The 19,433-nt window shown below is 45.9% G+C and overlaps 3 protein-coding genes across 5 annotated transcripts; 1 reads left to right on the top strand and 2 right to left on the bottom strand.

The window, feature by feature from the left end:
• Positions 1–441: 441 nt before the first annotated feature.
• Positions 442–2,360, top strand: LOC101756577 (serine/threonine-protein kinase SAPK5). Of its 2 annotated transcripts, none has more exons than XM_012844768.2 (4): positions 442–875; positions 945–1,473; positions 1,547–1,645; positions 1,725–2,360. In XM_012844768.2, the coding sequence occupies exons 2-4, from the start codon at positions 1,060–1,062 to the stop codon at positions 2,124–2,126; spliced, it is 915 nt and encodes a 304-aa protein (XP_012700222.1). In that variant the 5' UTR covers positions 442–875; positions 945–1,059; the 3' UTR covers positions 2,127–2,360. The 2 variants fall into 2 exon arrangements, with proteins under 2 accessions (XP_012700222.1, XP_004959953.1); XM_004959896.3 differs by having other exon boundaries at positions 443–875; positions 952–1,473.
• Positions 2,361–2,585: 225 nt separating this feature from the next.
• Positions 2,586–11,001, bottom strand: LOC101756173 (DDB1- and CUL4-associated factor homolog 1). Its single transcript, XM_004959894.2, has 14 exons — positions 10,597–11,001; positions 10,161–10,254; positions 9,941–10,057; positions 9,648–9,823; positions 8,675–9,536; positions 8,465–8,562; positions 7,941–8,364; positions 7,245–7,844; positions 6,982–7,170; positions 6,343–6,870; positions 5,718–5,828; positions 5,481–5,599; positions 3,845–5,378; positions 2,586–3,516 (listed from the first exon to the last, which is right to left on the bottom strand). Exons 1-14 carry the CDS (start codon positions 10,794–10,796, stop codon positions 2,824–2,826), a joined length of 5,745 nt encoding a protein of 1,914 aa, XP_004959951.1. The 5' UTR covers positions 10,797–11,001; the 3' UTR covers positions 2,586–2,823.
• A 749-nt stretch (positions 11,002–11,750) lies between these two features.
• Positions 11,751–13,942, bottom strand: LOC101755776 (NAC domain-containing protein 30). 2 transcript variants are annotated; one of them, XM_022824947.1, is made up of 4 exons: positions 13,883–13,942; positions 13,164–13,367; positions 12,781–13,067; positions 11,751–12,522 (listed from the first exon to the last, which is right to left on the bottom strand). In XM_022824947.1, the coding sequence occupies exons 2-4, from the start codon at positions 13,330–13,332 to the stop codon at positions 12,037–12,039; spliced, it is 942 nt and encodes a 313-aa protein (XP_022680682.1). In that variant the 5' UTR covers positions 13,333–13,367; positions 13,883–13,942; the 3' UTR covers positions 11,751–12,036. The 2 variants fall into 2 exon arrangements, with proteins under 2 accessions (XP_022680682.1, XP_004959950.1); XM_004959893.3 differs by lacking the exon at positions 13,883–13,942 and having other exon boundaries at positions 13,164–13,813.
• Between the last annotated feature and the right edge of the window lie 5,491 nt (positions 13,943–19,433).

Genomic DNA, 19,433 nt, shown 5'->3' with positions numbered 1-19,433 from the left:
GCATCCATGGGCCATTGGGCAGTGTCCCTGTCGGATTCCTCGTTCGTGCGCGCATGTGGCAGCTGCTACCTCCGCCTCTGGATCCATTCGGATTACTGTAGTTTCTTATGGATGGATGCAGGATGGGTGGATGCAACTGCAGCAACAGTACCGGGCAGGTAGATCGCTGGAGCACAGCAGCAGGAGCAGGTAGGCAGTCTGTGTAAGCGAACGCGACGTCACCGGCGAGCCAAGGGCAGAAGGGCTGCCATCATGCATGTCACAATTATTTTTCTTCTCTCTTAAGTATAACCGTTAGGTCGGGTAACCATCCCCAATCCCTTCCCTTTGGCCGGCCTAAACTAAGCTAAAGTTGTCGTTGCATTGCATGTCCCTTTCGGTTGGTATGTTATCTAGTACGTACGGTGGCCTCTTGGCCTGGTATATTTCGAGTGGCCTGGGCTGGATGCATCGTCATCGTCGCCGTGAATTACCTGTCAAAGCTAGCCACCTGCTCCGACTCAGCTCCACCCACATCCTTCCCTTCCCTCTTGCCCTGTCGTCGTCTCTGCTTATCTCCGCCCTCCTCTTCCTCGTCGTCCTCATCGTCTTGCGGTCTAGCTACTAGCTCGGTAGCTCCACCTCCACTCCTCTCCTCGATCGATCGGTTAAGATAGAATAGATAACGTAGCTGGGCAGCTAATCGCAGAGGAGAATTCAACAGCAAGAGGAAACAGAGGAGAATTCAACAGCAAGAGCAAGAGGAAGGAAGAAGCATGGAGAGGTACGAGCCCGTTCGGGAGATCGGAGCGGGCAACTTCGGTGTGGCCAAGCTGATGCGCAACAAGGAGACGCGGGAGCTCGTGGCCATGAAGTTCATCGAGCGAGGGAACAGGGTGGGTTTCCTTGTTGCCTTGCCTTGCCTTGCCTTGCCTGCAATTCAATTACTAATCATCAATTACTAGCTATTAGATCGACGAGAATGTTTTCCGCGAGATCGTGAACCACCGTTCCCTTCGTCACCCCAACATCATCCGCTTCAAGGAGGTGGTCCTGACGCCGACGCACCTGGCCATCGTCATGGAGTACGCTGCCGGCGGCGAGCTGTTCGAGCGCATCTGCGAGGCCGGCCGCTTCCACGAGGACGAGGCGCGCTACTTCTTCCAGCAGCTGGTGTGCGGGGTCAGCTACTGCCACGCCATGCAGATCTGCCACCGCGACCTCAAGCTCGAGAACACGCTGCTCGACGGCAGCCCAGCGCCGCGCCTCAAGATCTGCGACTTCGGCTACTCCAAGTCCTCCGTCCTGCACTCGCGCCCCAAGTCAACGGTCGGCACGCCGGCCTACATCGCGCCGGAGGTGCTCTCCCGCCGGGAGTACGACGGCAAGCACGCCGACGTCTGGTCCTGCGGCGTCACGCTCTACGTCATGCTCGTCGGAGCATACCCATTCGAGGATCCGAAGGACCCCAAGAACTTCCGCAAGACAATCTCGGTATCATACTCTTGCTTTTGCTTGCTTGCGCATATACATACATGTATGCATATGTAATGCTTTTGCGCTGCAGAGGATCATGTCGGTGCAGTACAAGATTCCAGAGTATGTGCACGTCTCCCAGAACTGCCGCCACCTGCTCTCCCGCATCTTCGTCGCAAACCCCTACAAGGTGCATTCCCTCCCATTTCTTTGTGCTCCCGATCGTGTCCACCGACAGATAACAAAACTATACATGTATATATCTGCAGAGGATCACCATGAGCGAGATCAAGAGCCACCCCTGGTTCCTCAAGAACCTGCCGCGGGAGCTCAAGGAGGAGGCGCAGGCGGCCTACTACAGCCGCCGGGGAGGAGGAGACGCCAGCGCCGGCGCCGGCGGCAGCGCCACCAGCAACAATGCCCCCGCCGCCACGTTCTCTGCGCAGAGCGTGGAGGACATCATGAGGATCGTGCAGGAGGCGCAGACGGTGCCCAGGCCGGCCAGGCCCGTCGCCGGCTACGGCTGGGGCGCCGCCTCGGACGACGAGCAATACGACGACGACGACGACGCACAAGACCAGGAGGAGGAGGGGGAGGAAGATGACTACGACAGGACGGTCAGGCAGGTGCACGCCAGCGGGGAATTCGACATGAGCAAGCTCCAAATCTGACCTTAGTGATCGGCAAGCCACAGCTTAATTAGCATGGATTTTGTGTTCCTGTTTTCAACATTGATTTTTTTTTCTTCTCTTTCATCATATATTCTAAGTTGTTAGCGTTGCTATTTCTCAGTTCCAACCTCCCCGCTTGAGATGTAATTTTCATCTCCACCGCCACCAGGAAAGGGCAGAGTCCTACATGTCATTAACACGCGAGCTGACAGCATACACCACCAGGTTACTCAATGGCATGTAGTTTCTAGTCCGACATATATAAGCACAAGGCGCTAGCATGTATGAAAATTGTGTACTTAAGCAATGATATGGATGAAATTCCCTATCTTAAGAAACTACAGCCAACAAAGGATTGCACTTTGAATCTTAATAAGACATGTATCAGCAGTTAGGTTTCGACCGTCCGGCAGCAAAAGTCTTTACACAATTGGTGAGCGCACGAGTAAATAGCGGATATTGGCGCAAAAAAAAAACAGAGTAAATTTAATCGATGGCCTTGTCTGAGATGAAAAGCTTATACTTACATCATCTAGCGCCTCAGCAGTTCATTATGTTCCGCACTCCCTAACAGCTGAGCTAAACCCCTCAAGGCCACAAGAACAAAGGAAATAATTATAATTACAGTCATAATGTGAGCATAAGATTTCAACTTGTACAGGACTGGCCAAACGGCCATTCCGCAAGGCACAAAACCTTACAATATCCAACCATCCTCATCTCCGCTGCTGAAGGAACCAATCATATCACTCTCGTCGTCCTCCCCTTCGCCATCACCCATGATATCCAGCAAGCCCCCTCCGCCATCAAGGTCACCGTCATCGATGAACTCTGGATCATCTTCGATTTCATCTGAACTGGGAATATCATCGTCGCCACCATCATCGCTGCTGTTACTGAGATCGTCAGAATCTGATTCCCCTTCCAGAACAGGCTCAAGCAGAACACCATCATCTGAGTTGTCATCATCATCGTCATCTTCATCATCGGTGTCACCTGCATCCTCTGGATCTGAATCATCATCGGTTATTCGCTTCCTGCCAACTTCAAACAAGCGAGCAGAAGAGAACAGCTCCTCGTGATCGTCCATAGCAACCACCCCGATAAGAGAATCATTGGGCTCGGTGGCAAGATCAAGAACACAGCGGTCAATTTGGACAGTTGCAATATCCGAGTAAGTCACGGCATCAATCGTGCGGAATGCAGGGAAAAGAGGATGTCTGACCCTACGAGCATTGATGGATGACGTTACATCGTCAAGATTACGCCTCAGGATGGCATAGATAACATCACCAGTGCCATTAAACTTTATGACTGTCTGGTCCAGGGAAGGGACACTCCTCAAAAGCTTAAACTTCCTCAGATCCCACACCTCCGAGTTTAAGATCACCTGTAAGATATCCGTGACAGAGATGATAAGATACAGGCTAGAAAAAAATTTCTCTTAAAATATTGGCATCTACAACAAATAATTTTGGTAGCAAAGCCACAATGTATATATTATTCTTCCACACCATGGTACAGCATAATTAATACCATATGCTCTCAATATTCACAAGAGCTAGGAGTTAAGACAAGCTTGAAAATAGCATATGCCTTATTATTAGCAATGGAGGAATCAAACTCTTAGTCACAGTACATAATTGATAGAAAAAACTATGGTTCAAAACATATGTCTAAACAAAATTAATTAGTATGGTTGAAGAAAAAATATGCACCTCGTTTCCTGCTGGATGGAAGCCACCCCCGCAATAATCTGTGAACTGGTCAAACTGATGAACAGGATTTGCCTCCCGTGTATCCCACAGGACTCCATTCCAAAGCAACATTGTGTCTGAAGGACTAAAATGTATAATAGGTTGGACGTATCCGCGGCCTGAACTTGAATTGCTAGTATTATCAGGAAGGCGCTGAAAAATAGTGTATGTCTGTGCATCGTACAATAGAATCTCCCGTTGAGCTGTATCAGTAGAAAGGGCAGCAAATGAAGTTCCGGAGTGGCTAAACCTAGCAGCTTTGCAATCCTCAAATGTGTGCAAAGGCCCCCCAGATACCGAGAAGGCATCCCAGATCTTAACCTCATTTAGGCTGGATGTGAGAATCAGCTCATTTCCACCAGAATATGTAGACTCCATCATTGTAACAAGATGTTGGTGGCACGTTTGGGTCTCTAAGAGATTTGCCGTGTTGCAGTCAAATATTTTTAATTCACCTGTGTGGTTACCAGCCGCAACTCGAGATGCATCTCCAAGAAATGTCATGCAAGTCAGCAGTGATGCCTCATCACGGCAAACACGGCATTGCTTGAACCGACTGTATATAAAATGGCGATCCCTACGAGGTATCTGGACCCCACTAAACTGCCTACTTATCTCACGGCTTCCCATACGAGCAGCTATGTTTGCTGGTGCGCTAAGGCTGCGACTGGGCTCGGGGCAAACATGAGGGTGCACTAGAGAAAGTGGTGGCAAAGTTGTAACTGGAGCAGGACACTGGCGATGTTGATGTTTCAAGTATTGTACCACCAGCGAGTCAAGTGTCATACGCTCCAAATTTCCTGATTGTTGATCATTCACACCAGGATGGGCTGTGGTTGTCACTGTTCCCGGTGTGCCTTGAGAATTGTCCAAGTTGTCAGTAGAAATGTTGTTGAAGTTTGTCCGACCACAATGAAAGGAAGTAGGAGAATCTACTGCTACCGACAGACCTTTGCGAGTAGCAGCAGGAGTTTGGAATGCAGAAGGTTGGTATGTTTGATCAGCTGTTGCAGAGCGCTTCGCTGCTGATGAAGAATTAAGATCCTTCATGTCCACAAGCTTCCTCTTAAGTGGCAGCGACAGCGGAGTTTTATGCAATGTGTCTGCATCTCCAGTATCAGACCCAATAGGTACAGGACTTTTAAGGGGGTTGTTGCTTGCTCTATTAAGAGAAACGGGATGCGGAGATAGAGTTCTCTGAGAGAAACTAGATGAGAAGGTCAGTGCCTTTTTCTTAGATGAAGGCAGGACAGAATCAGATCTCTGGGCAGACTGATCTGTGGATATATTTGTTTTATCTGAGAGAAAACCATGGACACGTCCAGAGGGCCACTGTTGCTGAACAGATGATGCTTCTAGGGCAGAAACTTGGTGGGCAGGAAGCACTGCTGCTGTCAGTGGCAAAGGTGCAAGGCCAGCCTCCTTCTGCAGCATGGCAGCAGTGGCGGTGAAACCAGACCCAAGGAGGTGTTCATGTATTAGCTGCATCAGTTCCCTACATGCAAAAAAGAAAAAAGAAAAAAAAGAAAAGGGAAAGTAAACAATACGAACAGCTGGTAAGCTAACACGATAGTGCCATCATACAGAAATATCAAACCTTGAGTGGTAGGAGATAGGAGTAGCAGCAGCTATCCCAGCTCGCTCAATGCGCCTCAATGCTGGAGCAGCAGCATCAGTTGCTGCTAATGTAGTTTCTTTTCCAGAATTCGTCAAGACCTGCCAAAGAAAAGTGTGATCACATTACTCATTTAACCCAAGTTGCTTGTGTGGGCTGTTCAGAGGTTCTAAATACGGAAAAGTTATATCTACAATCACATAAGACGTAAGATCTTACCCCAATTAGTTCAATTGCCACTTGGGTCAGCTCAGCTTGCCATCTTCCACTATCACCCCCAGATGTCTGGGCACTGGTATCGCGGATCAGTTCTGATAATTTCTTGCCCACCTGAAACAGTGAGTGCATAAATATCTACAAGGTACACATTTGAGATTTATCTCACTAAACTAATTCTCTTGAACTATATGTACAGGGTCCAAGATGGCCATCAGATAGTAGTAGTAAGCCATCTGTCTTAGCATGGCAGATTAATACTCCCTCCCTTTCTTTTTATAGGGAGCATTAGGATTTGAAAGTCTTCAAAAGTACCATTTTACCTTTAATTTCTGTCGTAATGTATTATCAACTGCTACAAAATCCATATCCTAATCAAAGATCCATAGAACATGAATTTGTTGATACAACTTTTGTACACTAAACATGTACATTATTTAACTAACTGATGGTAAAAACTTGCAAAGTTTTTTAAAAACTTAATTTGCCCTATAAAAAGAAACAGAGGGGGTACTCAGTATGCAGTGGAATCGTATTAAGAACAGCTAAACAAGAGTTTTCACTATGGATCATATACTGGAGATGAGAAAAACAGGTGAGAAAGGTATTGTTCTGTAGTAAATAATACCTGGAGCTTTGTCAGTATATGTGCAATTGCATCGTCTCTGGCCAGGCCAAGCAGGACACGGCAGGCAAGGGCTCGAATAGAATCTATAGCCACAGGATGTGTAACCATCCGAGAACTGAGAAGCTGTAAAAGAATTTTTATGCCATTGTTGGCTCTTACGACTTCTCGAGCTTGACGATATCCTTGTTCCAATTGAGCAGCAAGACCAGGACCTCCAACTCCAACTCCTAACGTTATTCTTCGATCACCGACTACTCCAGATGGTACAACAGGTGTGCAAGGAGTTCCTTGGTGTAAGGTATTATTCCTTTCAGAAGGATTGCCGTCACCAGATCGTTCACGAGATTCACCATGATTTGCTACAAGATTCCTATCTGAAACACTTTTTTCAAAGTTCTTGTCTCTGCTTTCTGAAACAAGCGCTTGTGCAGCTGCAGGTTGCTGATTGGCAGTTGAGGATGGCTTGTTGCTGATAGAAGGAGGTGGGCATACAAGATTGACGAGAACATTCAATGCTGGACAGATCACCTGATTCACAAAAATAATGATAATAAGACTTGCAATTTGGAACAACACTTACGAAACCATCATGTAATTGTAAAAGTTATTTCAGCGATATTTTCTGAAAAAAAATCTCACCTCATGATCAATATAGTCGAAACTTTTCACTGCGTCTAACAGGACAGCCATACCAACACGATTGTTGCTTAATGTGGCATGCACTATTGGTTTGCGGACGTGTGGGTGTGGCATAAGTGTTATAATGTGAAGAACTCCAAATGCGTATTGAGTTAGATCACGTAGATACCGATCACCATGTGCCTGAAACTGCATGTCAAATCATGTTAGTAACCAAACTCAGATAACATCGTCATGTGCGTGCACATAAAAATGTCTTTTACCTTGCACAACTCTAGCATCGTCATGTGACCATTTGAGGCAACAAATTTGTCCAACACAGGCCAACGGGCTCTTACAAGAGCGGGGCCTAACTTTCTGTCCCGCTGGATCTGACGAAAGACAGCATCCATGGCCTCATTGCTAATGTCAAAAGGTTTGTAACCAGCTCTTGCACTAGAAGTATTCCGAGCAATACTACGGATGCTTTTGCTTGGCCGAATGGAATCCACAAGCTGAAGGAGATGAGCTCTAAAGTATTGCCGTAGTGCAACACATGTATGGTATGCAACTTGCTTCTCTGATGCAGTCAAAACTTCGGCAGGCAACTGATCATTCCCTTGATTTATATGGGAGGATCCTAGTCCTCCAGAGTTACCACTAGACCTTCCGGATGCACATCCATATAGGATATCAAGAAGCTTTTGCATCCCATCCCGTGCATCAAATAAATCCAGAACAGCTTTGAACACAAAAGCAGCAGCGAAAAAAATGGCAGCACTTTTTCTAGCTAAATCTTGTGGGCACCCAAGAAGTTGAAGTGCTAGTTCAACAACACTGTCAAGAGTGTCGGATGAGAGTGCACAAACACGTTCCATTGTAGACTGCAAGCATAGTCAGAAGGTTAGCCTGGTAGAAAAAATAAACGGCAGATCAGCAATAAGATTGCATCAACAAGTAGTTTATGGCTTTGTGTCTACCTGAAGAGACCCAAAAGTAAATAAGCAGGCAGAAAGACCCATATATGTCTGAGTAATCCTAGGAACAGAGAGGATCTTCTGAATACCACCACGATCAACAAAGAGAGCAGCAAATTTTCGGTGGGCAGCCAAAGCACAAATTAATTTAAGAACATCAGGAAGTAGAGCAAAGTGGTCATGACCCTCCTGGTCTTTCATGCTCCTTTGCAATAATGCGAGGCAAACATCAACACCTTTTTCATGGAGAACGGGACCCAAAGCTTCAACGTACTCTCCCAAAATCTGTAGACACTGGATGCTATATTTTTCTCTAAGTTGCAAGAGCTGCCCTTGGTCACTGATAACAAAATTTTCTAAATCCTGGTCTTTGCTGGTTTGCACAGCTTCTTCCACCGCATGCTTTACACCGACTTGATTTGAGCTTCTGTACCACCAAAGTGAACTCTCAGGTAAATAACATGGAAGTGGCAGAAAAACAAATGAGAAATAGAATATGCATGTGTGCAAGCATTTCTCCCCATTACCGTGAGACACTTGTTGAGACAGCAGCCTCTACAATAGCGGATGCAGCTTTCTCCGCAGCTAATACAACCGCATCACCATTTTTTTCACTTTTCCAAACCTGCAAAAGTGCATGACATCAATAACAAGACATAGCATATATACAGTATGAAACAGATGCTGAGAAAAGCTACTTCTGCTATACACTTCAAATATGTATTTTTTTCCCATACCTCCAAAGCAGCGGACTTCACAAGCTCAGCAGCAGCATCAGCTGCTGCTTTCACAGCTTCATCAGGTGCATTTGCAGATCTGGCCTCAGACTCAGCAGCTCTCACTGCCTTCAAAACAATGTCAGATATATCCTTCAAGCCAATAATGCAATCCCTGAACCGGTCTTCGTATTCTTCTCTGGAGATAGCGCTAAACGACTCAAGTCCTGCAGATCTATTGTTCACATCAGTTGCTTTCTTTGGGTCATCAACCCTCACTGCATTCCTCTCTCTGGTAGCCCGACCTCCTATTCTCAATCCAGAGGTTGGCGATAAAGGTGTCATTTCTGATTCAGGACAGCTTTCACCAGCCTTTCCCTTCACTTTAAGTCGAGCAGTGCCTCGATTTAGCTTTCTCTTCAACAGTTCACCATTTTCGCTGATATCTTCATCTTTAGCAAGCCTCGCCGCAGAATGCCTTTCCCCAAATTTTGACTTTGCGTCACAAATGCTTGTGCCATAAGATTGATCATTGGTCCCATCAGCCTCAGGGATGTCACGGTTATCCGATGAAGCAACAGTGTCATCCATCAACCTTTCTCCAAGTGCTTGCCTCATTCCAACACCAGGTTCATTGTCCTTCTCTGCAGTCAGGCCAGTTAATGTTCCATACCCAACCCTTGTTCCATCAAGTCGAGAAACATCATGAGCCAGACGTGATTTGCCCCTGTTATCATCTCTGCCCCGAGGATGCCTGGTGTCTTGTGGATGGTTAGAATCTTTCTGAGAAGATGAGGCCTCTCCAAGGACTCTTATGCGCAAAAAGCGCATGAGCTTCGCTGATACCCCCATAGTCAAGACATCCTCTACCAACTGCCCACCACTGAGGTGAAAAATAGAAAATGCATGAATTAGATGAATGTCAAAATGTATTCGGTAGCAAAAGGATAGCATTCGATGTCATATGACAAATCAATTGAGACAATGACAGTACCTACACAACGCCATAGCGAGCAACCCAATGGCGTATGTTCTCAGCATCTCAGCATCTGTGGGTTTATTTATTCCTAGATACTTCCATTCACATTCACTAGACGCTTCAAAATCTTCTGTTACCCATTTTTTAATATTCTCTATGATAGAGTCTTCAAAAGCATGAGGATACTGAGGCTGAGGAAAGGAAGCAAAAAATGAAGAAGTTAGTACGGTGCGAAAAACAAGAGAAGAGGCCGAGGGCAGACAACAGAAAGCGCGTGCAACAAGACAAATGCATAGAGAGAAGCTAACCGTCGAGGCAGAATGGCAGCTCAGGAGCAGCCTAGCGGCGGCAGCACGTACGGCCACAGAATAAGATGTATCCGATAAGAACTTACAAAACACTAACTCGTAAAAGTCGTCGTTATCCTGTTGACATGATTGAAGTAACAACTCTTAGTTATATCAATGAATGGGCAAAATGAAACTTCGATGCATGCATGCATACAGTAGTGTGAAGTAGGCTACTAACCCGGAACAGATTTGCTAGCTTGCCGATTGTATAGGTGCTCCTTGCATTTGTGTTGTTGTTAGGCGTAGGGTTAGAGGCAGACAACTGAATATATCTGCAGAGGAAAACAGATGGCAATCTTTATGCTAGTATTTGAATGGCGTGTCAAAGGTATTGCAAGTAGGTTACGAGATTTCAAATGGAAAGTTGATTTTATTTAGAATATTAAGTTGCAATAAAAGCGGGTGAAGTGTGGATAGATTAATCCCATAGCATGCAAAAGATGGTAAAGCAAAAGGTGAATGGTGGTTTTGCTATTACATGGTTAATTTGAAATCCATGAAACCCCGCCAGGAAATTGGCAGGTAAGGTACCCAATCCAATATGCAGAAGCAAGTAGGTGCAAGCGGCAGGGCTCAGAGCCCTCACCTCAAGTAAAGCAGCAGCAGCAACAAACCTGGCTTCTTGGAGCTCACACATGGTGGCGAGCGTGTGGAGGAGGCGGGGGTTGGGGTTGGGGTCGCGCTCCCGTTCGAGGACCCTGGAGATGACGTTCTGGGCGCGGGCGAGCAGCGCCTCCTCGTCCTCTTGCGGCGGGGCGGAGGCAGGTCCGTCGGCGGCGGGGGCGGGGGCGGGGGCGGAATCCTTGTCCGCCATTGGGGCCAGCGGCCAGGAGTGGCGGCGGATAGATTAGGGTTAGGGTTTGGCGAATGGAATTGAGAGGAGGAAGGGAATCAATCGATGGGGGGAATCGATTGGGAAGAAGCCGCGCGCCGCCAAAGCCAAACCAAACCGAACTCTTCCTTCCTCCGATGAAGCAACCACAGGTCGGAAGGGTTGGCGGCGCGGCGAACCTGCCCGCTCTCTCAGTCCCAGATACTACGGGAACCTCCTCCTCCTTCTTCTTCTTTCCCCGGGCTGGATTGGGTTGGGCTCGGCCCATGTACTCGCATGGGCCATCTTTGTTGTTGTTGTCTTGTCTGTCTAGGAAGCCCACGGGCACACTATTGGGCTTAGCCCGACAAAGCAATCGAAAATCGAGCATTCCTCCTGTTGCGCAGGTGCTGGGCCTGGCCCGCTGCAAGTGCATGGACGAGCACGTCAGACAGAGAAAGCCAAGCAGCCAACCAATGAATTTCCTCTGGTTGGCCTGGCTGCGTTGAAACGAGAACCAAACAAAAAGCTAGTGCACCTCGGGAGCCTGGCCAACGGGGGACCTCTCTCCTCTAGTTCCTTCCCGACAAGGGCGCCGCCACCGCCACAGGAGGAGGGATCGAGATCGCATGCATGATTAAACGCGGCATGTCGTTGGTGCTCCCTCCATCGAGACGATATGCACAGCCAAGTGCAGGTCCCTCTCAATCATTTTCCTTCTCCTTGACTACATACCAGCGCATCTACATCGTCTTTAATTCAAATCACAGGAGGAAAGGGAGATTAGGAGAGGGAGGAAGAGGGCAATCGCACGCTTTCTTTCTCCTCGATGCATGAAATTCAAATGGCTTTTAAATTTGAAAATGGTGCACACTAACTGGTAACATATATTAAATGGTATTTTCCATATATATGCATGCATGGCCACTTAATTAACTTGAAGTCTGCTTCAAAAACTGAAGAAAAATGACTGTTACTAAGTAGAAATGAGAGATTACAGTGGCATGTTACATAGCTGTGGTACATATGTATGTGAAAAAAATAAAGGTGGATTTACATATATACAATAGCATCATATCGAATATGATGGTCAGCTCCCACAAATAAGTTGAGTCCGTAAACTATATAATGGAACATATGTATGTGAATTATTAGCATGCAAATGAATGATGAATGATCATGATGGTGAATAATAATGTTCTTTAGCTAGCTAGCTATGTCTGACTGATCGGACACGACCGCGTCACTGCAACAAGGTAGAGGGCTCGAGGAGCTGCGACGTCGTCGTGGACAACAAGGTGTCGAGAAAGTTCCAGTCGATGGCGCCGGCGGCAGCAGCTGCAGCGTGTCCTCCTCCTCCCTGGACCATGAGTTCATCATCATTCTCGGAGGCAACAACATGGGCTGCTGCTCTCTGTTGGGCACAGGCGGCTATGGCGGCGGTCGGGCTCTCCAGCGGCGGCAGGATACTGCTGAAGAGATTATCATGCTTCTTGGATTCCAACAAGTCATCGTCGTCGGAGTAGAACTGCTGCGGGAAGAAGCTGTTGCCAGCAGCTAAAGCGTGCAGTGCTGGGCCGCCGCCCACCTGCAGGTATTGGTGGTTACCGTCCATGCTTGGGAGGTGGTCGTAGCAGTAACCCGCCGGCGTGGCGTAGGTGGGGAAGACGAAGGGCCTCTGGTTGGGGATAGGCTTCTGGAATGCGCGGCACACCACCCAGCCTTCCTCCTGATCGATGAAGCAGCAATGTTAGTTGAAGCACCACCACGCGATGGAGGCGTCAGAGAGACCATGATGCATGTATCCAAGTCAAGTGTTATGAAGAAAAAAAGGAAACGGGAATCCTAGCAGCTTTTTGTTGAGAAAACAAATCAAAATTTGATTGTCTGTTTCTTTTTTTTTTTGGCAGAAAATAAAGCGGCACCAACTGATCGACGACTGACAGTAGCTGATCGAAAAACTTTATGAAAGTGGAAGTTGCATTGCCTGGTGGTTGCTGGGTTGGAGGCGGTACTCGTGCATGATCCAGTCGGTCTTCCTTCCATTTGGGGCGCGTCCCTTGTAGAAGACGAGCGTCTTCCTCATGCCGATGACCCTGGAGCTGGAGAGCACCGGCTTGTCCCTGCCGGTGGCCTTCCAGAAGCCGGCGGCGGTGGCGCGGTTGGTGCGGGTGCCGCTGGGGTACTTGCGGTCCTTGTAGCTGAAGAAGTACCACTCCGATGTCGTCTGGCCGCCGTCGTCGTGCCCGGCGGCGCCGCCCAACTTGCACCTCTCTGATCATCGATCGATCGATCGATCATCCATGCACGATGAAATTATCTAACTTATAAATTTACGGATAAGATCTAGCTAGGGTAGTAGGGTCGTACCTTGGAGATCCCATGGCTCAATCCTGTAGAGATCGACCTCCTGGATGATGTCAAGATCATCACAACTACTCCTCGCGACCTTCCTGGCAAGGTAGTAGCCGACGAGCTCTTCCTCCGTGGGGTGGAACCTGAAGCCTGGGGGAACCAGCTCGCCCTGCTCCACCATCATTACTGATCGATTCCTAATTACTTTGCAGCTACGACCTAGCAAAGCAAAGCACATATATGTATGTATACATGTTCAGTTCAGTGAGTGAGGATGCATCATGCATGTATAGTACCCAATGCAGTACGTGCAATGCAATGCAAGGACGGAGCACTAGCTCGTGGCTGGGTGCAACGAGACCTAACAGCAGCCTGCCGCTTGTTGCTTAACTTTGAGTGCACGCACTTGAGCCAGGTACACCCCATGCATGCATATGCGGCGGATGGCCTGTATTATTCTTCAATTCACAGACGACTGCCATAATATGTACATTTGCATGGCCCGTGTAATTAATTATAATTTAGTTTGCAAGGTGCTTAATTGTCCTGCATGCTGCTGGTAGTATGGCAGATGATGGAGGTGCTGTACTGTACCTGTCACTTGCGACAGTACAATACAGCAGTCAGCAGGTGGATTACCGATGATATATGCATGCATGAGCGATTTGATTGAATCCACCAAACAAACAATTAATAATGCATCAAGAATTAATAGATGCATATGTATAACTCACCAATAAGCAGCAGCAGCACAGCGACAACTTAACGATGGGCTTCTCTTCTCTTCTCTTCTCTAGTTGCTGCTGCTGCTTAACGATGGGAAGAATGAAGAAAGAGAGAGCAGCATATATATATATATATATATATATATATATATATATATATACCAAAAGTAAAAGGTACTGATCAAATTTGTCATGTACTCCTGCTTAATTATTAATTGGGCCTGGCGTGTTGAGTGCGCGTGTGATGGAGACAGAGGTCGTCCCGTCGTCCAACACCCAAGAAGATCGAGATGGACTATTGGATGGATGGACGGGCAAGAAAGATGGAGTAAGCAAGAAAGCCGGGCGGCCCGCCCGGAGTGTGACAAGTTAGTATACTAATAACAATAATATATACTACAATCGAAAATGGACTAGTAAAAAAGGCAGCCATCATCGTATCATATCATGTTGAATCGAATCTTCTTCTATGGAATATGGATTGCGCTGCGCATGGGGTGGTGGTCATCGATTTGGTCGGCGATCAACGAGCAAGAAGCCGGCCACCACCACCACCACTCGCACCATGCATGCTCGGATCATCTAGGGTGTTTGGTTCCACAGACTAAAGTTTAATCTCTGCCACATCGGATGTTTAGATACTAATTAAGAGTGTTAAACATAGACTAATTACAAAATCAATTGCACAGATGGAGGCTCATTCGCGAGAGAATATATTAAGCCTAATTAATTCATGATTAGCATATAGTTAACGTAGCATCAATTGTCAAATCCATTCATCACTTAATTTACCGCCATTTACGTTGTTTTGCAAGACATAATTAATTTGCTACTTACGACAGACGTCACCTCTATCTCTCTTTTTTTCTTTTTTATGAGAAAAAGGGCTATGTTTTATTAATACAACACTTTTTTACATCCAGCCCCTGGTAGGCCACCTCCCGCAGGATGAAGCTCATGGCCGCATCCCAAGTTGACGAAGAGTCCTCAAATTTTAAAGGAAAATATCCATGTTCCTCTCATCACCAATTCACTTTGTCTCTTTAACCTCTTAAGAAAAATCAAGAGCATTTTGCTCCATGAATTATTTTGATTGGTCCAATGATCTACCCCTCAATGGGATTTTTATTTTTTATTTGTCCATGTACAAAATGATTTTTAAGTTCAAATTTTATGAGCGTGTAGAGGGACATGATGCCTTAAGTTAAAAAAACATTTTCTTGATTATTTTTATAGGTTAGGAGCATCTAATGTTAGAGATACTACAATCCTCACGAAAAATAATCGTGAAAAGATTTAATGAATTTTGTCGCTTCGATAGCCAGCATGATCACAAGGAGCGAGGAGCCAATACAGATGATGTGTTCTGCATAGTATTGCATAATAAAAAATAAGAAAAATGACTAGATAACTACTAGGTCGGACGGGCTGGGGCAGGAGGTGTTTGGATACCATTCACTAAAGTTTAGTACCTGTCATATTGGATGTTTGGATACTAACTAGGAGTATTAAACATAGACTAATTACGAAACTAATTGCATAGATGGAGTCTAATTCGTGAGACGAATCTATTAAGCCTAATTAGTCCATGATTTGAGAATGTCGTGCTACAGTAACCATTTGCTAATGATGGATTAAATGGGCTTAATATAAATTTGTCTCACGAATTAGCTCAGGATTCTGCAATTAGTTTTATAATTAGCTCATATTTAATCCTTCTAATTAGCATCTGAACATCCAATGTAACACTATTTAACACATAGTATCCAAACATCCTTTTGTACTCACGTTCTGAATTCAATACGGGCACGCATTATATCCACTGACCACTGTACGTACATGCACGTACGCGAACAGCGATGGATCGGAACAGGACATCTATCTATCAGGTAGGTAGGGGAGGGTAGGATACATACCAACAATTCAATTCCTACGCATGCATTTTTCATTTAAATTTGCTATAGACGAGACGGATCGATGTTTGTGTTTGGTAGGAGTAGTACTAAGTACATGCATGCTGTGTTAATCCGCCCCGGATGTAAATAAAAGGAGGCAATGCGAGTTTATGTGATCATGCATCAGCAGCTAGGTGACACGTGGCCTGGGCCGCATAGGATATATGATCGAGGATATTGTCATGTCAGTTAATTTTGTCCTGTGTTGCGTTTTTTTTATAATTGTCCTATGTTGCGTAGGCTGCCCGAGGCGGCTGCTGCAGTGCTGCTAGTTACGTAGTACTCCCGATACAAATTGCAGTTATTTTTATTTTTCTAAGTGCATAAATATTATTATACATGTAGATATAGTATATGTTACTACATCAGAAAAAACTTCGTACTGGCGGCTAGAACAAGTTTGTGCTGGCAGTTATCGCACATGCCAACAACCTTGAACCAGCACAAATGTCGCTCACCCGCCAGCACAGACCGGTCTCTGCTTTCTGTACTGGCAGTGTGGTTACATCACCCGCCAGCGCATATAGGTTCTGTACTGGCGGATGCTTATGCCGCTCACCAGGAGTATGTATTTTCCCATTCAATATATTATTTCCCGTGAATTATTTGTTGTTTTTATTTTCCACCAGTTTTTAGTCGTCAATTTGAAATATGTATCTCCAACGACGTAACCACAAACTTAAATAATAAATAATTCACATTATTAAAAACTACATCATACATAATATATAATTCATATTATTAAAAATTGAACATTTGGAATAGAGATGTTCTTTGTCACGCTAATATTAAAACTACTCAATTCTATAGTAGGAAAAAAACCAAACTCAATTATATATTAAATTCAACCAAACTCATTGATCAATCTATGGATGTAATAATTAATATGTAGGAAAAATATAATCAAGCTCAATTCTATATCACATTAAAATGACAAACATAGCATTGTAATGGTTATAACATGACCATAGAACTTTATTTAAAAAATAATCCATCTCTAGTTATTTTCTCTCCTCCCTCCTCTCTTTCTAGTTGTCATCTAGATGACAACCTAATGAAGTTAGAAATGATGGATAGAAGTTGGAAAGGAAGGTTGGAATGGCACAAACTTACCTTTTGTAGTCACCTCCTCCAAAGAAAACAAGAGCAAAATGTTCCTCCTTAGATTTGGTATTTTTGGAGCTTTTCCCGAGCTCCTCTCGGGCAAGCTCCAAATGGAAGGTTGGCTGGGGAAGAAGCTGTTCACGGCTTTATCTGAACAACATTTGTGCTGGCGGGCGCTTAGATCGCCCACCAGTACAGAGCCATCTGTGCTGGCGTGCACTAGCCTGGTGGCCCTGGTCACATTTGTGCTAGCGGGTACCAATTTCGCCCGCCAGCACGCTAATTTCGACGTGCGTCAACAACCACGGGAACAACCACGCGCGTGCACAAGGATCAGACATTTTTCTAACCTGAGCGGCAGATCATCACAGATCAAGCATAACACTTGCAGACTGCTGCTGGCAGGGGTGCAGCAAATGGTGGAAGCATGCAACCGCAGAATTCTTCCGACCCCCGATCCCACCCCCTAAAAAAAATGCTAGAGCACTAGCCTAGCCAGCACGCGTGGGCCGGTACCTGACAGGACAAGAAGGGGGCGACGATGATCACTGCTACGGCGAAAGGCGGCTCCTTTTGCGGCAGCTCGTCGGATCAGTAGAGGAACAAGCGTATTAAATTGCGAAAATGTTAGAGAAGCTAAACTGCGAGACTTCTCGAGGGGGGAGGGCGCAAATGATGGAGCCCGCGGTCAGACGCTAACCTTGGGGGTGATTGCCGGCGGGCGGCGCGTGTGAAGGTAGGTGGACAGTGACGAAATCTGTACGCTCCTATTGCTGCAGTGGTGCTGCTCTCCTCCCCCGCTGTGCACTGTAGAAGAGGGGGGATTTTGGACAAAGGAAAAAGGAGAGGGGGAGAGGGTTTTGCTGACGTTGATGGAGAGAACGTTGCTTCTATCACTGTGTACGGAGTTGGCTCACAAGTGGCCGTTTGAGAGTGGGAGAGGAGGATAATTTCGACATGCTAGCATAAATCCTTTCTTGTGCAGTGTGTCTAAATGCATCATAATTTAGAAAAACTAAAACAAACTACAATGTGGACGGGGGAGTACAGTAGTAGGCTGGGGGTCGCGGTCTGAGCTAGCAGCTCAGGGTTAAATGCTGCAGCGATCGTGCGTATCGTTATGACAGTTCACAGTTGCTGCTCTTGGCTGCAAGATCTTCCGAGTGTATGTCATAACCGTGACTTGCCATGGACCCATGCATCAAGCAAACAAGGAAGGAGGCAGGAAGATGCGCTCCATGCAGCAACATGGAGATGCTCCATCCGCCGATTCAATAATAATCCAAAAATCGATCTATGACAGTCTGAAATGACGTTCGGACGCTACTACACAAACAAACCGTCTGTATGAATGAGATATTTTTACAAGGGCGGACAAAAAGGAAGAGGCGCCTCCGATAGCTCAGGCTCATCAATCCATGTGCGTGTGTCTAATTAGCTCGCGTTGTAACGTTTCTAAACGTTTTATTTTCTTTTTAATATAAAGATACGCAATTCTTGTGTATTCAGAAAAAAATTAGTTTACACTGCATCTAGGCTTCGGGCAGGCGGTGGTCCTGCAAATACCCTTTTTACCCGACGCTACAAACTTTTTTGTGCAGTGACGAGTCGGAGAGACGGGGATCGGATCGTCATCGGAGGAAAGTGTGTGTGTGTCTCTCGGCATGCCTGCACATACTATACGGGGTTGGTCTGGCTGGTTGGGATCGTTTGGTTCGTTGTCAATTGTATGAACTGTTGACGAGTTGATCCTAGCTAAAACCAGCTGCTTGCTTTGCTTCGCCCTTGAATGGGAATGCAGATGACAGAGACGCAGGCACGCAGCTAGCTCCAACGAGAAGAGTGAGAATAGGAGGCAGTGATGGAAAGGGACTAGCAGCTAGAAACAAGAAGCAATTTCCACACGGTGCGCGTGAATGGATGATGCTACGTACGGTCGTCTCACGCACGCACCATGATGTGACGTGATAGATAGATGTAGCTACCCTAATATCTATTGCCGTGGGAAGGGTGCTGGTTAAATATTTTTTTAAGTTTGATCACATTTGTAAAAAATATTAGCAAAATTTATATGTTTAAATAAATTTATTATGAACGTAGATTCAATGATGTATCTAATGATACTAATTATGTATTATAAATATTAATATTTTTTTATATGTTTGGTCAAAATTGATTACGTTTGAATTCTCGGGGAGTGAGAACGATAGATAAAAAGGATGAAGGGAGTAGCTACCTTAATTGATCAATGCGCGTGACTGACGATTGCTACCTCTCTCTTCCTGCCTAATTATTGATGTAACTGGTAACTGGAGAAATATGAGCATTCGTCCTTAACGTTAGTATCGAACGGCTTTTTATCTGGTACTAACGCGTGAAATTAGTACCGGGTAGAATTTTTCGGTCCTCAGAGACCTTTTAGTACCTGGCAATGACACTACCCGATACTAAATGTCACCATTTAGTACCGGTTGTTGTTATGATCCGGTGTGTACTAAAAA

This window comes from Setaria italica, chromosome III (assembly GCF_000263155.2).
Source record: "Setaria italica strain Yugu1 chromosome III, Setaria_italica_v2.0, whole genome shotgun sequence".
Taxonomy (NCBI): domain Eukaryota; kingdom Viridiplantae; phylum Streptophyta; class Magnoliopsida; order Poales; family Poaceae; genus Setaria; species Setaria italica.
Note: the sequence above shows the minus strand (reverse complement) of the source record. Positions and strands in the feature narration are given on the sequence as shown.